The 22,800-nt window shown below is 37.6% G+C and overlaps 2 protein-coding genes across 2 annotated transcripts in view; one reads left to right on the top strand and one right to left on the bottom strand.

The window, feature by feature from the left end:
- Window positions 1-21,174, bottom strand: part of BLNK (B cell linker) — an 89,804-nt gene extending 68,630 nt beyond the window's left edge. The window contains exons 1-2 of the mRNA XM_064716513.1: window positions 20,905-21,174; window positions 14,545-14,607 (exon numbers count right to left, since the gene is read on the bottom strand). Of these exons, the coding sequence (XP_064572583.1) occupies window positions 14,545-14,601 (57 nt within the window). The 5' untranslated portion in view covers window positions 14,602-14,607; window positions 20,905-21,174. The remainder of the gene's footprint in view (window positions 1-14,544; window positions 14,608-20,904) is intronic.
- DNTT (DNA nucleotidylexotransferase) overlaps window positions 1-22,800 on the top strand; it is a 111,892-nt gene that overhangs the window by 7,341 nt on the left and 81,751 nt on the right. Inside the window, exons 3-4 of the mRNA XM_064716984.1 lie at window positions 20,931-20,955; window positions 21,225-21,338. The gene's annotated coding sequence lies outside the window, so the exon portion shown is untranslated. The remainder of the gene's footprint in view (window positions 1-20,930; window positions 20,956-21,224; window positions 21,339-22,800) is intronic.

Raw genomic sequence — 22,800 nt, 5'->3', positions numbered from 1 at the left:
ATGTTCTTGAAAGATTAAGAGAGAACATCTGCATAATTATAAGCACATTACATTTCATCAAGGGAACTAGGAGTAGCAAATCTTAATTATAAGAATAAATACTCTTACAGAATCAAGAAACCACATGTGGCTTAGTACATGCTTGTCTACCCTAAACACTTTGATAGCTGCCTGTCTTCTCTTTGGAAAAAAAACCACCTCATAAGCTCCTTGAGCATCTACATTGAAGAAACAATTTCAAATACCCACACAGAAATGTGCTGGCCTATTTGACTTGGAAAATATTCCCTGCATAGTGGGGAATAGTACAGATTTGCTGTACCTCCTTTGATACTGGTTTAGGTTTTTGAGGTAGTACTTGAGTTCCACTGTTTAGATTTGAAAAATTACAATGGTTATAGCTGTATATGGCTATATCTGTATATGTATATATAATCACAGTGGTTACAGCTGTCTTGTGTAGATACTCTTTAATTCACGCAGTCATGAGTATGTCATGTATTTATATCTGTAGGCATCTTGAAAATGAGAACCTGATTTGCTTGATTCACATTACCTCAGCCACAGCAAGCAACATCATTAATAGTGAGTAATCACTGACTCCAACAGCAAGATCACGACTGCTGCATTTCAATGGCTGAAATAACTTTGTGAAAAGTTCAGCCTTAAAGTGCTGGCTGGCAGTCATTGCAAGTAGGACAAAACACCACAAATAGAGATAATTTAGGTAAGCAGCAGAGGTATCAGGACTGAGCATGATGAAGACCTGTTACTGTGAAGCACACACAGGTTAGACCTTATGCCAGGTCTAAGCTGCTGCACAAACTCAGCCTTTACAACTCTTATGTGTGGAAAAGACTGTCTGCCAACAGTGAATGCAATATGTGGCCCTGGCTCAAACTGTTTCTCTCAAACAGGAGAAACTGTTTCTGCCCCTGGAAAAAACAACTAAACATGCTTGTGTCTGTAAATATCTTCATTCAAAGTATGAACAAAATCTGTGTTGGATCACAGAAGTGAGTCTGGATGAGGACTTCTAAGGTGAGGAGGAGGACAGCTGTAGCACAGGTTAGACACCTCTCTCCTGGTCTGTGATAGAGAACAGGTTGCTGTTTAGTGGTTTATGGCCAGGACAGCTCCAGATTTTGAGATCCACATCTTGAAGGGGCAAAGCCAAAGGCTAGTACAGTATTACTCTGTGTGTACCAGGGACACAAAGAGCTTTGCAAACTTTTAAAGTACTCGGCTACAAAGTGTTTAAGGGTATTTAATTTAAACATCTGCTTTATTTTTCTTAGTTTGGAAATTTGAAGACAGCCTGTAGATAGAGCATTCCCTTCCTCATACCCCACTATCTCATCTTTCTAAGATGCAAATAGATTTGTTAGTGTATTTAAATGGTTTAATTAAAGTATTTTCTGCAATTAATGCAATCAACAATGTAGTTAATGCAATCAACAATGTCTTTTGTCAGTGCAACACGTTTAGTGCTAATAATGCTTCTGGATGATAGATGTTGTGGAATAGCTATCAAAGTAGAGAGTAACTTAATTTGAGAGGTTTGATTTCCTTTTACTTTAGCTGTCAAGACCTGAACAGTTAGTGTCAGTTAGAAAGAAGCAAAGGAAAAGGTGCTTTGAAAGTTTTTCACCTCCTTTGTTTTTGTGTGGAAATTTAACAGTACAATGACCTGTTTGTCAAGTGACATGTCTATCTACAGATGTTAGACTGTTAGATGATTTCAAAAGGAAAAAGTATAGGAAAACTCTCACTCAATATATTAGGTGAAAGTTTCGGTGTTCCTGTGTATATTTATATTGCTCTACAGACTGTGAAGCACACATGCCAAGTATGTAAGTGATCTGTGTTTTTTATACTTCTGAATAGCTGCTTGGTCTGTACACACAAACATTTATTTATTTGGATTTCATGCTGGATCTGCATATTTAATCAAGGTCCTGGGGTACCCAGCGTGTGAATCTTTCCCTTCCCTTTCAGCATGATGAATCTTCATAAATGTAAATATCAATCTTTTTCTCTTTGACACTTCACGGTAGCCAGTAAAGTCTGTCTACATCTGAAGTTCTCAAACCTTCAAAGTATTCAGATTTTATAATGTTGCTCCTAGAATATTCATATTTTATAGCATTAGATACTGTTCATGAATGCATGTGGAACAGACTTCCTTTTGGTCCATTCTTGAAGTGACCCAAGTTAATTGAGAGGGAGGCAATTTGTGTGGGTTCTAAAAATGATGCCAAATGTCATTGAAGTGACTCTTCCACTATATATAAATATACATGAATCCTCTTTAAAAAAACCCTACTTCTACCAATTTTTGAAATTTAAATTACAGTCATTAGCAAGCATGGCTCCTGAAGTGATATAAATACCAGAATATATATTTAAAGTGTCTAAAAATAAATATTTTTGCTTCAAAGCTTTATAAGTCAATGACCCAACATGTTGTTGACAGCCAAGATTAAATGCTTACAAGAAATTCCAAATTTCCACTGACATACAGACACTCTTCCTGGCAGTTCATAAAGCAGCACTTGAGTTTCAGGATGCTGCCATTGCACCATTTTGAAGCAGTATGTCTTTAACTCTATTACCAAGTTTGTGCAGAGTTCAGAGTGTGGGGAGAAAGGAAAAGCAGCATGTTTTCTTTGAGAAAGGTTGCACTTTGAAAGCTACTGGAAGTTTTGGGATGTTAAAAGACAAACCAGCTGAAATATATTAACAGGCAAAGGGCAAGAGAAGAGGTCAGAACTGTGCATGCAAATGTCCTTTCACATCCTAGTAATTTCTGAAGATTCACATGGCTTCCAAAATAAGCTTGTTCCAGGAAAACAATACACATATTTTGAACAGTTCTAATATTAGCCTGTCCTTATAGTGGTATCTGGAAGCCAGTGATATTTATGCTGGGATGACTGTGACCAATGTGTTAACTTCAAATTACTCTCTTAACCCCAGTTTCCTTGTGTGTGGGAGTAGTTTCTTTTTAGGAAAAAGTCGCTGTTGGTTAATTTTATCTCTCCCTTTCTCACCCTCAAACCATTGACTAATACTGAAATTTAGCTTAGAGTGACTATTTCCATTTCTTACATTTAAATGCTTTAAGTGAGGTTTTAAAGAATTTTATTGTGCAGGGTGACTATCATGTAGTGTTTGCATGCAGAAGCAAACTAGGAATTGTATGAACACTAAACATATATAAAAACATATATGCTGTTCTCTAAATGATTTGATGATTTGTGAAAGTCAAGAGGCAATAATGGATGATTATATTACATAACAACCATCCTTACAATTGGGCATATACACTTGTAAAATAGGAGAAGAACAAAAAGAGAGCATTTGAATTTTGATATGTCAATTATCAATTGCTGGCAAATTGTTTATTAGAAGTTAATCCCCCACTGTGTCAAAAAGGTTTGTAATGAGTTCAATATCAATGTGAATCAGTTTTTTTTTAATTGACCATGTGCAAAATAGAAACTTTTTTGGATAAAACTAGGCAATTTTGATTACTTAAGTTTCTTCATAGTTCAAGAAATAGTCGAAGTACTATTTTTTAGCATGGCTTTCCACATTCATTCTAGTGAGCAAAGATGCTAGCCATGACCATATTACTTCAGTTATAGATTCCAATTGCTTGTAGCCATTTCTGGTGCAATGAAAGTAAAAAATGAAAAAAAATCAAACTCTCTAATAATGTGAGATAGTGATGAAATGGATGGGTGCTGTTGCTAAATCTGTATTTTACCGTCACTTATTTTTCTGGGGGGGAGGGAAGCACAGATTTAAAACTTCAGACATGCAGACTTAGAAAACAAAATCAATTAAGAGATTTGTCCATATAACTTAAAGAAATTACCCATGGTGGTGTGTACCTCTTACATAAAACTAAACAGAAGTGTTGTATTTTTAGTCCAGAAAAATAAAACATTGAGTAATAAAAGTAAAACTTTATTTACTTAGTACTTTCTACTGCTTTTTGCATGTGACTGTAGTTACCCAGCCAAATAATATAGTTGCATAGTATTACCAGATGTCTTCTAGAACACTTAAATAAGGAAAAACAAAATATTTTTTTCCTTTTTTTTTGCATCATATGCCAAGTAAGTGACCCTGGCATTTCCCACTGTAATTTGTTTGTAAAATGATTATGGCTTCCTACTATTATCCATGTGTGAGAGAGGGAATCTGCAGCTCATTCAGATGTGTGTGAGGTGCACAGGAGCTGGATGTTGGAAGAGTTGTTGACCTGACTGACAGCCAGGCTTTAGCAGAGTGTCAGTGAATCTGGGTGCTGCTTAACATGATAAAAGTGCCTCTATTTGCCTTTAGCTGATTAAAATTCACAAGCTGAGGTTACTTCAAGCTGAAGCTCAACAAAGGCAAAATCATATCCAAGAAACTCTTGATGTTGCAACCATACTTCATGTTGTGTTGTGGAAATTCAGCTATTGTCTGCCAATATGAAATTATTCCAGTTTTATCTGTGCTGACCAAATGGATATTTATCACATTTGGAACTAATGTGCTGGTTTGTGTTGTGATGAAAAACATAGGACAACATAAAAAACCTCCTATGACCTAATTGTTGAGTTCCTCAGTTTTATATATTTCTGAAGTTATTCATGAGCAGAGTCACAACAGTCCTTCAAGACCCAACAGAAAATGTAGCTCTGCACTGTAAAGTTCAAGAATACTTAATTGGACAGGGAAAAGGAAGAAACGATAACACCATAAATAATGCATGGTACAGTTCTAAAAAACACTGAAATTTTGTCAGTAGAGGACTTTCTGTTTGGAAAGTGTATATATGACCAAATAAACCCCAGGCTTTGGGGATGATACTATTACAGAATTTATTTGCCCTTTTTTCCTGCTGCCTCTTCAAAATCCAGTGCTGTGTTTGTACAGATGCATTTCCAATACTCTGATCAAACTTGAATCAAAAACATTCAGGTAAAAGAGTGAGGTTTTGAGGTTGGTTTGTTTGTTTGTTCCAGTGAAGAGTCTCTTTCACTTACAGTGTGATGCTGGTGCACATAGACATTCCTATAATCTGCTTTTTATATACTGTGGGACCCAGACAGTCTAAAACACAAATGAAATGTTGCATTTTCCCCTTCACAGGAAACTAGGGGTTAAGGGCAAATGTCAGCATTTGCCTTGAGTGGTTCTGAGTGAGTAAAATAGGTTATCAGCTATAAATAGATAACATATGTTTGTAGTCTAATGCCTCTTTTTTTTTTTTTTGACCAAAAAATTGCATGACTTGTTCAATTGGTTTTTATCTCATCCTACATTCAGATGGTTAAGCACCCTGCCTGCTCATATTATGCTGATTAGATGTTCTAGATGTCTAATGGGACATATAAGTAAGTTTGATAGAAAATCAAGTTTTTACTTTATCAGGGTCATACCATGAGAGATGAACCCCATGGCATTTGTAAGGTTTTAATAATTCTCTGTCTTATGCTTTTCAAGGACTCTGTTGCAATGGATGCAGATAAGAACACCTTTTAAAAGTGTAAATTGCATTCAAGTAGCAGGGGACAAAATAGTTTAACTGTTAAGGGAAAAAGCCCAGCTACACAGGAACATTGGAAGAAAAAAATAGAAAAGCAAAGTAAAAATCTTCTATAGCATATTGAAATAATATTAATAAACAATTAAAAATATATTTTGTAGGAATTGTGTGCCTATCTGCTTATTAAAGTGAAGTAAAATGCTGCAGGTAAGAGTCAAATTCCTATGCTGCCTAAAAAAAGTCAAATACCCTACAAGTAGAATCTGTGTTACTGCATTTGACACACTAATGTGAATTTTGAATAGAATTTACTCTTCAGTATTCCTGGGGCCTAAAATATGTGAAATGATTGAAATTCTTATTCTTCTAAGCACTGGTTTTGTAGGACCTCTGGGAATTCTAAATTCTTTCCAGCATGCCTCTTCCTGAGCCCCAGTGTGTGATGTGGTTTCCCAGCAGTCCAACCCAAACTCCAGGCCAGATTCCCTAATGGTAAGGTCTGTGCTTATGCACAAAATTGGCACTGGGAAAACTCATGAAAGATCTCTGCAATTGCATTTGTGTCTGTTCTGTTTTTATTTTTTAATATAGGCAAATTCCATGAGTTTTTAGATATGGAAAGATTGATAAATATTTAATAGTGTCTTTTGAGCCATTCTAAGAATGGCTGGAAGCTTTTGCTCTGAGCACTATGCTGAAAACTGACAGCTTCTGCAAGACATCTGCTGATCTTTTTAAGTTAAAGACAATATTACATTGAAATTCAGAAGTCACTACATTAGTAGCAATCTATAGGCTTGGTGTTCCTGTTGTGTTTGCTTTTTTCGCCCCTTCCCCTTATCATCATGCTTATTCAGAGCAGATGTCATCAAGCGAAAAAACCCCAGGATGGCTTCATTTTACTAAGGGAAATTCCCTGACTCTTGGTAACTTCCTCAATGCTTCTAGTTTCTATAACTTTGCATTGCAGACTTCATGTACTTTCATTTTAGATGCCTTAGGCTTTTTAATACAGCCATAATAGCTCAGTCAGGATTAGCAAAAAGTGCTCAGGTTATTGTGGGTTATACCTAAATCTTAGGCTACAAGGTTTTCTAAGTGAAAATCTACCATCAGAACTGTCCTGGCATAGTCATCCTCACCTAACATCCCTGTGGATGTCCTGTGGGGGTAACAGTGTACTTGTTTTAGGTTCATTCATGTCACTTTACAATTAGTAGCTTTGTAGTTGCAATATCCAGACAGGTTTCAACAAAAGAGTATTCCTTTTCCTGCCTTTTTTTTTTTTTTTTTTTTTTTTATGGAAGTTCTTTTAATTTTTTTTTTTGTAATTTCTAGTTATTTTTAATTTCTGCACTTAGGACTCCAGTTAGTTCTTTGATTAAGAATAGCAGCTTGAAATGTATCTCCTTGGAAATTTATCTCATTTTGGCACTAACATCACCCACTGCCTCAAATAAAATGTTAATATTCGAGGCCTTTCCAGGTTCCCTCTGTTTGCAATAGAAACTTAGACTAAAGCCAGCTGTACATAATGCAATCCTGTTTTTACATAGAAGGCTGATGAATTTCTCTTTCTGAACTCAGTAGAAACAGACAACTTAAAACTTCAGACTCTCTCCGGCCTATTCCCAAGGAGTCCCTTCTTCCTGCTGCATTGTCTGGTTCTCACAGGGTTTTCTTGTTTTCCATAGAATTATACATGTGTTCACCTTTCCAAACCAACAGAGCCCTAAGAGTCGGCCCTTTCTTGGAAAACTCCTCTATAACATCAATTTTTAACTTTGTTCATGCTTTCTTATGGGAATTGCTAATATTCAGCTGGCTTTAGTCTTTACTGCAGAAAAGTGTATTTTGCCAGAAGCCTTTGGAAATATCTCTCAGGTTAAGAGCACTATGGTGCCCCTCTTCAGCCACCCCTTCAAGGATGAAGTAGGGAGTGGAGAATGAGGAATTGTATTGGAAACAGATAATAGGAAAGCAGAAGGACTAAATTCTGATTAGGCATGCTAGAAGATTTCTGAAATGGTTAGCAGCTGGTATTTAACAATGGGGTAGTGACTATGGTTTCTGGCTCAATTTTTAATTGTTACTAATGATTTTGCACATTGGTATTGTGAAGCAACTTACGTGTATTGTCAAATCTCCTGATCTTTCGTGAAGGAACAAGTACAAAAGCAACCAAAATAAAGGTTCTTCTAATCACAAATTCTCAAAAGATGGAGTGCACTTTTATAACTAGGATGCTTGAACAAAACAGAAAGAGGAGGAGATTGAAAATTACAAAGCCCAAGGCTCTCTGGAGTTTTCCTATTTTTCAGTGAAGGGCTTACAAAGTCCACGTTAGAAACTATGACACAGGGGCTTAATTTCCACAACCTCTCACATTCTTTTTCATGTTCCCTGAACTTGAAAGGTACACAAAGCTCAACATTTAAAATTATCAGCAAACTTTAAGAACAAAGAATTCTGTGTCAAAAGATATTCCTTTAATCCATATTTAATGTAATTATGACTATCATGACATTTAGAAATCAATTGAATTGTTATGGCTGGAGCTTAAAGACTGGAAAGCAGACAAGCACTTTACATCCTTTGCAACTACTACATAAAACAAACAAAAAAAGTTAAAATAATTTCTGGCAGCAGCATTTGGAATATGAATAGAAATACTCTTCTGTCGCAGAAAAAAAATAAGGGGCCACTCCTGCAATAAATACTTTTGCATGGGCTCAGGATTTTTTACTGCAGGATTCCAGTGCTGGGTTATGACATTAGACAGTTTTATTAAGTTGCTTTTGATATATTTGAAAATACTTGGCAGAAAAAGAATTCAAAATTATTGGATAGAATTCAGTTTCTAAGCTAACTATCATGGGAATCCAGTAATAATGATGTTTGACTTTGTATCTCAGTCTAATAATTTCTTTTGAGTGTTTTATTTGCTAATGTTCATATATGTTTAACTAATAACTTGATTGCTAAAATGACATGTGTTCTTGTGTGCCAAGAATGATGTGTATCTTCCCAGTGCCCTGGATTTCAGAAATTGTATCTACATTCAGAAATTGTATCTACAATCCAGCTTCATATTTCTTTTGCCTTTTTTTTGGGAATAAGGATAAATATGCAGATTTTGCTTTTACTTTACAATTGTCTTATGCAGTACCCTTGTGCCTTGTGATCTGGTTGAAGATGATTGATAAGCAGCAGAGGTGCTTAGCTGTAAAATATCTTTCTTTTAGCCCACGCCTCTTTAAGGTGACTCTTCGCTTCTCGTTATGGGATAAGTTAAACAACATTTGTCTTCTTTCTAGGACATGCTCTTACCATTTTCTTATTTTTGAAATGACTCTGAGTAACTGATTCTGCTTTCAGAAACAGTTTCCTACTTGGTTAGAAACAGCAAGAAACAGAACCAAAGCCCTCTGGACTTGGCAGCTGCTGATGTTCAGGAGACCCGGGGAGCTGTTCTCACCTGGCCCTTTGCTCTGCCCCCCACTGCATCCCTGCAAGAACTGCTCGGGGGCAAAACTTGCACTGCTCTACTCTTTGTTATGTTTTCTGCTTTCTTTTTTAATGCTTTGCATCTGTCTCCCCGGAGAAGGAACTATTTTCAGTTTCGTCCCGCCCTGAAAACTTTCATTTTGAACAGCTTTATTTTAACTGTGTTTTCAAAGTCTGTGAGGTACTTGCTAAAGGGATAGGTGCTAAGATCACTTCTCTTTGCACAAAACAGACGCAGCTCTTAAGGTGCACAGCTCCTACTACTATCCTCTCTTCATTGAGAAAGTGATCACAGCCAGTAGAAATACCTGGAAATTAAGGTGTTTCTGAAAAAAATACTTTTGATATCTAAGGCACTACTGCTGCCTCTGACAGGAAACCTTTACGTCTGTGAAGAATGGAAATGAGGCAAGCCTGAAGGAGTGTAAATCCATGAGGAATGTCAGTAAGAGAAATTTCAGTCCATGACCGATAGAAACTAATTAAGGAGCAAAGGGAAAGAGGGCCCTGGCTAAAAGAGGAGCAGAAACAAAGCACTGGGTGTTGGAAGGCACTGGAGGCAAGGAGGTTTAAAAGGGAGTGGGTGAAGAGGGGCTCAGTTGTGGTGAAATGCAAAGGGGAAGGTGGCAGATGGTAGATAAATAGGAGAAAGCAACGTCAGAGCAATAAAAATAGTGTAAAAATGCAACTAAATTAATGCAGTTATATGGTTTAATTTAGTTTTGTAGCTGAAGATGTGTATTTTTGTAACATCAGTTTTCTGTGGTAAGCAATCCTTTTTTATTTGCCATGGTAACCTTGTGTGCTTGCCAAAGGCAGGACAAACAATGCCTATATCACTTGTACTTCCAAAACAATTGAGTGTGCCAAAACTTTAATATTAAAGTTTTGTGTCATTGCAAAAAAGCTTATTTTATGGCTTTCTGAGATATGCAGTATATTAGTAAACCCTGGATATGCACTTGGGGCATTAAGGTGTCAACAGCCAGCCCGTGGGTGGGACTCACCAGTACCTGCACCTGGGACCATGTTTCTCTACCCTTACCTAAGCTTGCCATGCTTGCTTGACACCCAGGGAAAACACTGCAAGGCTCTTTTGGTTCTTTCCCAGAAGAATTAGCTTATAAGAATGTACTTAGTAAGCCTTCAATTTCTTTTGTTTATATAGGACCTAGAATTTTTCCCCCTCTCTGGAAACTCAAGGCATTCATGGTCTGAATTTTGTTTGTAAAACCAAATATACATGGGTAGATGTCAGATCAATCTGAAAAGAACCTGATGCTGGGTATCTTTTTTCCAAGCAGATATCCATACCACCTAAACCAATTTTAATGTCTTTCCACTTATTCCCATATCCCATGCTGTGAAAATATCACTCCTGCCATTGGGAAATACTCTTTTAGCTCAAACTGGGGAAGGTGGGAGATTTCAAATAGCAGCAGAGGAGCTCTAGGTGTGGTGTGTTTGGTTGTTGTGGTCACCATTGAAAGCAGATGTGGTTCCTGTGCTTTCCTGTCTGCTGCTTCTGCATTGCAGGGATGGGAGGGAGCACCCAAGTGAGACCAGGACTGCTTTTTCTGGACAAGAGCTGCTTTTTCTCAGTAGCAATGCTGACAGAAATGGATGTCAAAGGACAGGCTTGGTGAGTTGAACCTGACAAGCTCTGGCAGTGTTTTGCACTGGCAGGGAGTCAGGAATCTCCCACAGGAAGACACCAGTTCCATTTTTTAAATATTATTCAAAAATCCTCAGTAGAGTATTTGTGAATAACATGGCTCTGGTTTTCTCCAGGGCATTCCTATTCCAGCCATGCAATTCAAAACACATTTTGAAAGAGCAAAAAAGATGAGAAATACATAAAAGTAGTTTAGAATCAATGCCTGACCATTTTTGCTGTGTTTAGATTTCTTTTAGTAAATTTCTATATACAAATCTAATAAGAAAGTCTCCTATTTTTAGTTCTGAAGTTCAAGTAAAACTTCCCTGTTTTTATATATTTTTCAATCTGTCACTGGGAATTCAAAACAGAATTAAAAAAAAAAACATCAAGCAAGCAACCTACACTTAGAGGGAACTGAAAAGCCAGGAGCACACTGTAGCAAGTTCAGACATTAAAAAGCAAGAGAGAATATAATATGCTCTGTGCAATGCAGCTGTGGCTTAATGCTGATTTGCACATTAGGACTAGATTAGCATCACTCAGATGTGACCTGCATATTGAATAACTATCACAAGTATGGTACTATTGATGAAAAATGAAACTGCATGGTACACTTCAGATCTAATATACCAACCTTTTGTGTTTTTAGATTCTACAGAAGTGTAAAAGAAGACCTATTACTTCTAAATTTTTATGAAATGCATGTAATTTATTTTCCTAGAAAAGTTCAGTTGGATGCTCAGTATGATTATAAAATAGAATATGACATTACCATAAAAATGATTGTTTTTTAGCCACTCAAAGGGAAGAAATATTCAAAGAAATGACCATATAAAGGTTGATTATTTTTATTCTGAAGGCAGTCAAATTGATTTAAGGTGTTGTGGCCAACTCATCATAGATTTTGTGGCTATAATGCCTGCATGACTCCGAACACTTTAAAGTTCAAAAAGACCTTACTGTTGATAAATGTTTGATTCACTTTCAAATAAAATGCAGTTTGCATTTGACAAGAAGGATTTTGTGCAGGATGGCTCCCTAGGTTGTTTCGTGTTAGTTCAGTGGCAGGCTATAGGATAATTACTTTCTGCAGCATTCTCCCAACATTTGACAATATTCCTCTTTGGAAAAATTGAAAAGATGAGTGTCCTCACTGGGAAACCAGGAAATAAGGGCACATCTGGTGGGTTGGTGTTTATATCTTTGCTAAAAGTGCAGTGTGCTGGCTGCAGATCTTTCTTTCCAGGAAAGCTTCCCTCCAGTGCTCCCCAGAAGTGGGCTGGCACTACCTCTGGATTTTGGCACATCTCACTGGCACAAATCCCCTGCACAGCATGTTCTTAGGGGTCAGAGCCATAGCAGGGCTTTGGGGCAGGCTGGAGGAGTGACACTGAGCAGAGGGGGCTGGCTGGGAGTTGTGAAGGCTGGGATGGGTTGGTGTTGGGGTGGTTCCCTTGGGGTGCCCGGCCTGCCTTCACAGGCACTCGGATGTGCCTTCTACAGCTGGGATGGAAGACAATCTTCCAGCTGATGCAAAGGTAAAACAGCAACTTGGGCCCCTCTGAATGTGCTCACTGTGTTCTCATGTCAGATACCACAGAGTTGCTTTCTTCATCTGCCAGGCTAAAAGGAATTTTCACTTTTAGTGATTCCTAACAGATCTCATAGCAAGACCAGATCTGTATCTAAATGTTATCTGACTTTTGCTAGACACACAGAAACACTGCACATGTATTGTGAGATCTCCATGTGTGCACAGGGTGTCTATGCGCACACAGCAGCAAACCTGTATTTGCTTTTTAAAAATTATTATGCAAAGGTAAACCTGTCACTTCTATTTACTAGGTGTCAGCAGGCTTGTTCAAGTGTTTTTAGGGTTTTTGGCTTGTTTTTTTGGTTCATTGCTGTGTAGTGATAGATGGCCAGCTTTTCTCTAATGATTCTAATCTCAATGTCTAAAGGTGATATGGAGCTTCTGTTTAGACTTTGCAGACAGGAGTAGAAGGAAATAATATTCTTCTGATAACTGAAGGATAAACTGAAGGGCAAACCCTCAGGTTCTTGCAAAAGACAGTTAACAGGCACATAACAGCTTCAGGACTTGTAGGATTTTTGAATTCTGAACATCTCTACACAGAACAGTAAATGCAGTTAAGGAATCATGCTATATGTCATGTAGAAAACCTCAGATTTTCTGAGTGGCAATGACCAACATGTGGTTACTCCATTGGATACTGTGCTTTCTAAAGCACACCTTGTAGGAGATAAAGAACATTTAATTTCTGGTGTAGTACAGATTTCTCGTATATTGGGCTAGGAGCTTGGAATAAAAAACTTGGCTCTTGATTTAATTACTTTTAAGTTGATATAAGTGTTAGCTTGTACATAGGAGAACAGCATCTTACAATTACTCAAATAAGGCTGGTAATGATAGACAAATATAGGTATTTGAATTTTTTTTAGTATTGTCATAATTAATTCTGTTTCAAGCATGCAGATTTATCACGTTGACAATGCTACTGAGCAATTCAATTAAAGAATATATAAAATTTGGAAGAAAGTTTCTACCAGTGTGTGAGACCTGTCTCAATTTTTCTACACAGACATAAAAAATGTATGTTGCTTGTTGTGTTGCATGTATGATGCCGTGTTTTTGGCAGTGCAAAATAGTCTTTAAAGCTATTTTGAAGACACTACATAGTTTGGAGAACATACTAGCAAATACTTTTGTTTTTACTCATACTACTTTTCTATTGTAGACTGTCCAAAGGTCATCCATTGTTCTCCTTGCTTTTTTCACTTGTGTTTTGAATAGGTTGCCACTAACATCTGAAATTACTTCTCAGTCCACTGCTGCTCTACAGCTTTATTTACAGAGTCACAGGAAGCTGCCACATCCACCCTTGACTTTAACTTCACTGCCTCTCATCCAGTGATGGGGACTGCAGCACCTTCAGTGATCCAGTTTGTAATGGATGGATGGGACAGGCATCAGTGTGGACTTGGCAGCTTTGTCAGCCCCACTGCATTGGTGTGAGCTGGTAAAACCCAGTTTTACTCTGTGGCCAAGGTGCACCTGCAGTCTCATGAATCGTGTTGCAGCACTGAAGCTCTTGTTAGAGTAAACAGCAGATATAACTCCTGATGCACCCAGGAAACAGTTCTGTTTAGCAATGAATTGCCAAGCAAACATATTATCTCTGCAGTGCATAAATGCACCATAACAATAATTTTACCTTTAAATAGATTTTAAGGAACTTTCTTCAGTAATTACACAGATGGTATTATTGATGGAAGAATTGCTGTAGTTCAAGGAATTTAGTCTTCTCTCCTTATTAGTTGCAATCAAACATGCTCATACAAAAAATTCTACAGAGGTCAGGAAAGGACATTATCAGATTTTTCAGGCATTGTTTCTTTAAACTTTTTCTACAAAATTTATGTACAATTCTGTGCTGGTAAATGTTCTTAATAATGCAAATTTTATCAAAAAGCTTTTACATAAATTATGGCTTTAAAATATCTATATTGTTAAAAAACCCCACAACCTCCTCATATTTCATGAGCTGTCCCCTGCCACACCTGTGTGCTGATGGCTGATTATATCTGGCCTTTCTCTGGAGAGGGGAAGGCTGACTGGGATTTCTATTGTGTAGGAGGATTCCTCGAGTCAGAGGTGGAAATCAACCCACTCAAATGCAAAATCAAAGCAATTGATGAAGTGTGTATAGAGAAGGAAACATTTCACATTATTTCCTGGCACTGCAAGGAGTACAATCCCCAAGCTGAAATACACCTGAGTGAGAGCTCTTATGGAATATTTGCTTACCAAGAAACGAGATCCACTCATGCACAGTTTTTCTACAACCACAGCAGATTCAGGCATTCCAAACTGAGGTGAGAAAAAAGACAAGATTACAATAGTGTGAAACTTGGCATTTGTAAACAAACTAATTAATATTGCCATGCTCAAATACTCAGGGTTGTGAAAATTGTTATACTACTTGACAAGGATTAGAACAAGAATATTGAGTAACTGTAATGCTCAGGCAGTGACTTTCACGTAAGAGATAAGACACAGTATTACCTCTTTCTTAGGAAGAAAGATTACAGGGGATAAGGGCTAATGAAATTGTGGATGGAGTAGAAAAAAAGAAATTTCCAAGCAGCAAATATCATATAAGTGGAGCAAGGAGCCCAACAGGAGTACTGTGGATTGCTGTGGGATAAGAAGCCAGAATTAGAAACAGGTTAAAAGGTAACCTGAGGAAAAAGCTAAGCAGTAGCCATGCCATCATCCCACATGGCTGTTTAGCAACCTCTGTTTGCTCTGCTTGACTTTGGTACCAGCTATTTGGGCTGTGTCTTGCACTTACCATGCTGATGGGCATTGCTGGAAAGAACTCAGGTTCAGAAACAGGGTTTTTTTTCTGTAGCTTGGCTGTGGTAATCGTGTTTTTCAACAAAGTTGATGTTAATTATAAATTCAAATGAAACCAGAATGTCCAGAAATATTACATCTTGAAATAGAACTAACTACTGAGTAGTAGTTTGGAAAAAATGGACACATTGGATTTTCTATTAAGGAGAGGAAAAGAATGCATCGAGGCTGAAGATGTCCTAAAAAAATCTCATGTTGTGTTAGATGGCTTAGTGTGGCTTTTGAAAGAAATTAACTGTTATGTGTAGAAAGTGGCAAAAAAATTTGGGAATCTTTTCTTTAAAAATGTACCACTCTCAAATTGAGTTTTAGTATTTGTAATGCTTAGATGTAAATGTCAGTATCAGTAGTGACCAAATCAGATGCTAACAGAGAAATATTAGGGCTATAAGTTCTTATAGACATAGTTATGTGGCCTTCCTAAGATAATTCTGTATTTCTAGACTACTTAAAACTGATCATGCTTAAATATTCAGTGTGTATTTTTTCTACTTTTTGATATGAAAATGTCCTGTTCAAATATATATTCTTTTTTGGTCTGTTAGCTGATAGGCCTTGGTTTATAAATTTTTTTCTACTATGATTGGGAGAGTCCTGCTTGTTTGCAATGCAGAATAGATCACAATTCAAAGGAGAGGGTTGCTGTGGTTGTTGGACTAGTGGTCATTTGTGCATTGTGTTAATTTGCCATCTGTTGAATAGGTGTTGGTGAGAGACAAATAATCAAGGCTATGGACTTTCTGCTTCTCTTGGCTTCTGCTCATCTGTTTCTAGTTTCTACCAATATCTTCAGTTACTGGCTTGATGAGCTGCTTTTGAGCTTTGCCTTATGCTATTAATCAAGCTTATGTGTAATGGAAAATTTGTTCATTTTACATGGTTAATGCATTAGCCAAGTGGGTTTATTGCTGCTGGTGTTTAGTGATGACCATGGAACCTTTAATTTTCTTGAGATTGCATTAACTTTTCTTACAAGTACATTAAGATCAGTACTAGGAGAGGGACCAGACTATATGGCAAATGGAGGCCAAGTAGATAATCTCTGAAAACAACATGGAATATTTCAGCGTTGCAACTACAGCATAGGTGCATAGATGTTGAGGTACATCCACGTGGCTAACAGGTCTCCATTACTATATTCACTTACTTATGAAGGAAAATGCAAAATCTGTGTGTTTAATTATTATTTAGTAGTTAAGGTATTGATTTTATACAAAATTCCTTTCATGAGGCTGAAAACACTTTACAGAATGACTAGTTAAGAACTTCTGTATTTATGACACAGGAAAATCTATATCATTAAGACTTAAATTTCCGAAGATACTAAAATTGCATGGTACACATGTACATACCCATTTTATGTATGTATTGTGGCATCAGCATGAGTATACCTCTTCTAAAAAACCCAGCCTCAGTCACAGACCATGGAAGCTGATATTATTTTCCTGAAGGTTGATGTATTATTTTCTGTTCAGTGCTCACTGCTTGTCTATCTTGTGTACCTGTCCTGCACAGTATTCAAAATCTTCTCTGAACCCAGAATGGTTTTTTTCAAAATTGAACTGTTCTACAGCACTCTTTATTGTCCAAGTGCTTCAGATTCACTAATAACTCTTTATTCTGAGACCACTCTCTGACATGATAACTTCATTTGTAAGGGGAGTTAATGTGCATGAGAAATAAAATTCACACGATATCCACTGGGTACTACACCTGCTTAGATCTAAGAGATATAAATGTATATCTGCATAGTAAATATTTTGCCATTTTTACCTTCTAAGCAGAGCTGCCACTGTGGTTGTAGCTCTTGCCTCCCACTGCTGCAAGTCAAACACTTCGGGAATGTCATGTTTTCCTGGGTGACTTGCATATCTTCAGGTGAAAGTGTTGTGCTGGGGCAGTAACAGGATCTGATATTTCAAGGCAGAATTATATCAATGTATTTGTTTTCTAGTTTTCAGCCAGGCCTGGCTTTGTGCACCTCAAAATTTCTGTAGTGGCATAGAATAACACAGAGACCTGCTGGTTTCTCTGCATTGGCAAGTTTTGTGAACAGAAATGAGAAACCTTAATGATCATGAATTCTCACTGTTGGTGTAAAGAAGGTATTGGAAAAGATTGGTGCTCTTACAGTTAGAATTAGAATTAACACAAGAAAAAACCTCCTATATATAAAATTACATAGAGTGACTTGCATAGAAACAAACAAAAGAGATATAAAATGAGATTATATATCCAAGTGCATGAATGGGCTTTAGAAATTACAGGCAGAACTCTAAGACCTGAGTAATAGTATTCACTAGGATAAAAAAGAAAAATGTGATTAAAAATGCTGTATCATGGAGGATATATTTTATATATTTGAGAGGAGATTAGTAAGATAGTGAAAGATGTCTGAAAATGAGCTTGGAATACTTTGTGCAATTCAGGTTATTTTAGATATACTAGAAGGGACCTTGTAGAACAAAGAAATATACAAGCCAACAAAGGACTGACTCAATTCTCCCCCCAAAAGTTCAAGTACAACTTAAACAACATCTAGTAACTACTGTGTGTATATATGTATAGAAGAAAACATGAAGAGTAGATTCTTATTGATATGCTGTAAATTTTAAAGCTATATTCACATATAAAACGAGACATACTTCCTCTGAAATGATTATTTTTTCCCAGCAGGAAATAAATTTGGGCATGAAACATCTTTTCTCTTATAAGCAATACTCCTGTGAGAAAACATTTTTTGTATGGTTTGTAATGTTGGAGATCTTTGCTTCTACCATGAATTAGATTTCTACAGAAAACTGAAGTTATATATTAATATAAATAGTGACTAAACTATTTTTAGCACGTTTAAATATTTGTGGTAGATGTAGGATAAGATATCTGGTTTTCAAGGATAAGTCCAGTGTTTCTGCTAGCTGAATATAGACTGAACTCTCTAAAGTCTTACTTACAGATTCAGTACCTGTCTTAAGAGATCTGCAACTTGAAAAGCTGTCCAGTTCTCAAACTCCTCTTGAGATGGTAGTTTTGTGGTCATTCTTCTCTCCAGGGAGAAAAAACTTGATCTGCATGAGTACTACTGAACTCTTGCTTTACTGTTTTTTTACTGAGGTAGAAATCTGAAGGGGAAGTCCTTTTTGCAACTTTTTTCCTGTTTGGTCACTTAAAGTGAACGCCTGTAAAGGGTGATTTAGGAAGTCCCAATGTTCTCGTGTGGGTGACTCCAGTATAAGGAACTGGTTGTTATATCAACATATGCACATACCTGCCATTACTGAAAAAGTTCAAGTATCTCATCTGCTATCCTTAAAATTTTCCTGCATGTTTTTTTACTGTTAGAGTGACTGACAGGTCAGGTGTTGCCAGTGAATACCTATTTCCTATTTTCTGACTTGGCAGAACACTGAATCTGGCAGAACTCCATTCCCAGAGTTGCAGAAATGTGATTGAAGCTCTTGCATCTTAAATTTGGCCTCCTCAGAAAAACCTTAGAGGTACTTGGCTGGCATATTATGAAAAAATGATGTTGAATTTCATAGTGCTTTTTGTTGTTCACTGTTTCAGAAAGTTGGCAGTGAGTTTTTCCAAGGGGGGATACCATCTTCCTGGATGTCAGGAGGCAGCAATACTCCTTCCATTATATGCAGAACCAGAAGAGAGAGGTGCATGTATTCCTTACAAGAAAGTTTGCTTGCCTAGTTTGAGTGCAGGAGTGATTTTGTCTGTTGTAGAGTTGTCATGAGTTGTGAAGGTGGGAAGCAGCTCGGTAGGAGATGTGTGAGTTACAGGTTTAATGGCTGCTTACACGAAACAACCAAATAACAGATGGCATCAGGTGTGGAACATTAATAATGTGAAGTGCAGGCTGTTTGCTTACCGAGTAGGTGTTAGCAGTCCTAGTTCAGAACATCTCAAAGGCAAATTAAAAATAGTGCGTTAAGAATTTTGCAGTTCAGTGTGTGCAGCCAGCCCTACCTGCTCCTCCTCCTCCTCCTCCCCATCAGGCAGGGAGCATTTTTGGAAGTACTGAGGTGCTGAGAACTGCTCCTGGTTGCCAGTTGCTGTCTCCTTCCTGCAGTGCAGGGTGAGCTGCAGCTCTGCCCTGCCAGCTGCCCCACCTGGCTGTGCCCAGGCATCCTCCTTGTCTTACCTGTTTCTCTCTGCTCTCCCTCAACACTACATTGTGGCTAGTTCTTCTGTGTTGACATTGCCTTAATTTGTGTTCTAGGCTCTTAGGAGTCTCTTAAAAGGCCAGGGTTAGTGCAGTCTGCCTCTGTCCATGGAATGAGGCAGGAATCTGTTTGGGAAGGTCCTGCTCAGTTTTCTGCTCCCAAAGGGGCTTTGCTTCAACCAAAGAGACTTTTAAGACTTGCAGGAAATATTTTTCCATTAGTGTTTTAGTCAGATTAAACATAATGACAAGAGGGGAAAAAAAGAAAAAAAAAAGACCTGGGACATGGGGAGGCTCATCTGGGTTCCTGCATCTCCTCTCTTGATGCTGGTTTTGCCCTTGGCTCAATTGGTGCTGAAGTTCTCTGTCCTTCAGTGTGTGTGACAGAAATGGAGAATGTTGTCATGCACTTCCACTTACTTTCCATTACCCTCCAGGGGATTATTTCAAGAATTGTTGGCTGGGGAACCCCAAATTTGATTGCTGATTCTACCTAGTACCCTCATACTTCTAGTTCCCCTGTGTAATGTATCACACCTCCATGGTGTGATAAACCCAAATAAATATGTGCACTTGGACACATGTTGGCTGTGAGGGCTCTAGTGGGAGGAGTTCTTGAGCAGAATACTGAGGCTTCCAGAGTTCCCCAGATAAAGACAGGCCACAGAAATGGTTTCTTTCCTAACTTTCAGGTGCTTACATAAAATTTTGAAGCAGAATTTAGATACCTGAATGTGAAACAGTACTAGCCTAGGGCAGATCAGGCTCGCTTGCTACTTGAAAATTCCCTGGAGCCTCCTGATCTGCTGTGAACCCTGTTAGGCTTAAAAATGTATTTGGTATGTGTGCAGAGAGTAATCTGCTATTTTAGAAACATGTGTCTTACTGGAGACATTAACAATTTTAATCTGCACTGTTTTGCAATTTCATTCCTCCAAAAAAAGGTAGAAATCTGATTCTATATGTTAAGAAATTTTTTTTTCTGAGTCCTAATAAAAAAGGATATCTAGTGCTTGAGAACTACCAAATTTCAGAGGAATCTAAATGTGAGCATTTTATACACCAGGTATTTTGTCCTCTAAAGAGAAATTCATTCCCATACAGAACGTGTGTGTCAAGCAGAGTTAACACATCTTTACACTATATATTGGCTAAAGTTAATTTCCTAGAGTCTGAAATGTGCAAGCATCATAAAAACCAAGTTTTTACAGGCTCCAACTCCTTGGCTTTTTGTAAATGAAGTTCTCAATTTGTGATTACATAGCTAAAAAGCAGTATAAAACTGTTTCCTAGGTCATACCACTGGCATTTCTTACTACTCTATATATTCATGAGCATAAGCACAAAATATGTTAAAGGTATCTCAAAACTTCCACAGTGAAGTTCGGCTTTGCAAAACCCCTCAGCAGCAGCAAGCAACTTGTTTTACTGGATGTAACATTGGAATACTGCCCCAGGAAAATACACTTGAGCAAAATAGGTCAATGAAATATTACAGTACAGAAAATATGAACTGTTGTCCCTGTTTGTTTTTTCCCATTTTATATAAAAATAATGAAAGTAATGTGACTTACCACATACTTTTTTTTTTTTCTCCCAGGCACACATGTTGGAGTTGATTCCAAGTAAGTTAAAGGAGCAGTTTCTCATGTCTGCTCTTCCTCCTAAACTGTCCCATATGTATCTTCTTGTTGTTAGTGTGATTGACAGGCTTGGCATTCATGGTGGGTGGGAGAAAAACATTCTTAAAGTAAAAAGCTAGAATATACTCATAGTCTAAATAAGTCTATAAAGAACGTTGGAAAATGAAGTCTTGCTTACAGCTATCTGTCTAGAAGTTTGATAAAAGTCTTGCTAATTGGTTTTGTCTTTTTTTTTTTTTTTCATTTAACAGGAAATAAAAAAAGCTACATAATCAACAGAAATCACAGAGTCTGAAAGGGACCAGGAGAGATCTTGGCAGGGCTTCAGCAGAGAGGCAGGATCAAACACAACTAGAGGAAATTGGGTCAGTCTTGGAAAACAGTTCAGTAACCCATTTTTTTAAACTGAGTTGTTGGGGATGCATCAGATTCACCATGTCCTTAAGTGGAACAGCAAGAAGGAGATCTAGAATAAATTTTCTGCTCTGCTGCTGGAGGGAGCAAAAGGAAATGTCTGTTTGTAAGGATAATTGCTGTCTAAGCACCAGATGGGCTTGACTGAGACCTTCTGCTGATTCTGAAGGAGCCAACCCAGTTTCAGGAGCATTTGTTCATAAGTAGTGGTGTGGGAAACTCTTAAGTCTTTTCCCTTTCAGCACACTCTTCAATTTGGCTGTATCTTTCTGAAAAATGAGGTGTCTAAACTGGTCCCAGTATACTCTTTAGCTCATGGAAACCACTTCTGGCTCAGTAATATCCTGATAGACTTTAGGAATGCTTACTGTGCAGCACCCATGGTATTAACAAAATCCTGAGTACAGTTAAGACCAGGACAAACCCCTGTGTAACTCTACTTGAAATACTCCTTGAGTTTGGTAGTGATTCACAGGATATATTCTCAATGAGAGTCAGACAGACACTGTTTGTCTTACAACAAACAGTGCTTTAATAATGTTTCTCTAGTTTGTATGTGATGATTTTTATGTGGGACCCTAATAAAAAGCATCAGTTTTAATATGAGCTTTGTGCCCCTTATCTAGGTAGCTATCATAATGGGGAAGGAAATGAGACTGGCTTGACACAGTTTGTTCCTGAAAAGTCAGTTTTCACTGCAGAAACAATTTATAGCTATATCGAGGCCCAACATTTGCATTGTATGTTTGTGAGGTTTGAAGTTGGGCTGACTGCTCTCTAGTTTGCTCTCCTCCTTCCCCTGTGATGTTCAAGGCGAGATATTTGCCCTGTAGATATGAGGTATGAAAACCCAGTTCCAGAGTCTTGAGTTTCCTTTGTGACCGAAGTAGATTGTTTTTAATGATTTTGATAAGTCAATTAAGGAGTTTTTCAGAGGCCAAAGAGACCTACACCTGCCTAAGAACTTCATGGATCTTTGCCAATCTCCTTGTTTGCTGTCACAGTGTTTTCCTCCATCCTTGTGTCTGTGAGAGCATTCAGTGCTGTAGCAAGGAGAATCACAGGACATAGTATATCCATGTTTGTCCAAAAGTCATGAAAATCTTCATGTTATGAAATAGGCACCTGGGTTTTTTCCATGTCTGTTGTTCTAGTTTTGGTGTATGGCTTTTCTTGGGATCAAAAGACTGAGGGCCAAAGAAGCCTCAAATGGAAAAAATGCGAAGACAAACCTCAGATCCCCAAAAATTTGCTGAGAATAGTAGTACCATTCAAGGCTATTCACTGCTATTCACTGATTTGAAACCTGTCACCTTTAAATCACTTCCACTACATACAATTTGCTGCATAAATATGCCTTTTTCTTTATTTCAGTAATTCTTTAATCCATTTCTGGGGCATGTAGTTTCAACT

The sequence above is a fragment of the Zonotrichia leucophrys genome, chromosome 6 (genome assembly GCF_028769735.1).
Source record: "Zonotrichia leucophrys gambelii isolate GWCS_2022_RI chromosome 6, RI_Zleu_2.0, whole genome shotgun sequence".
In the NCBI taxonomy this organism is placed as follows: domain Eukaryota; kingdom Metazoa; phylum Chordata; class Aves; order Passeriformes; family Passerellidae; genus Zonotrichia; species Zonotrichia leucophrys.
This window is presented reverse-complemented; position numbering and strand designations above follow the sequence as displayed.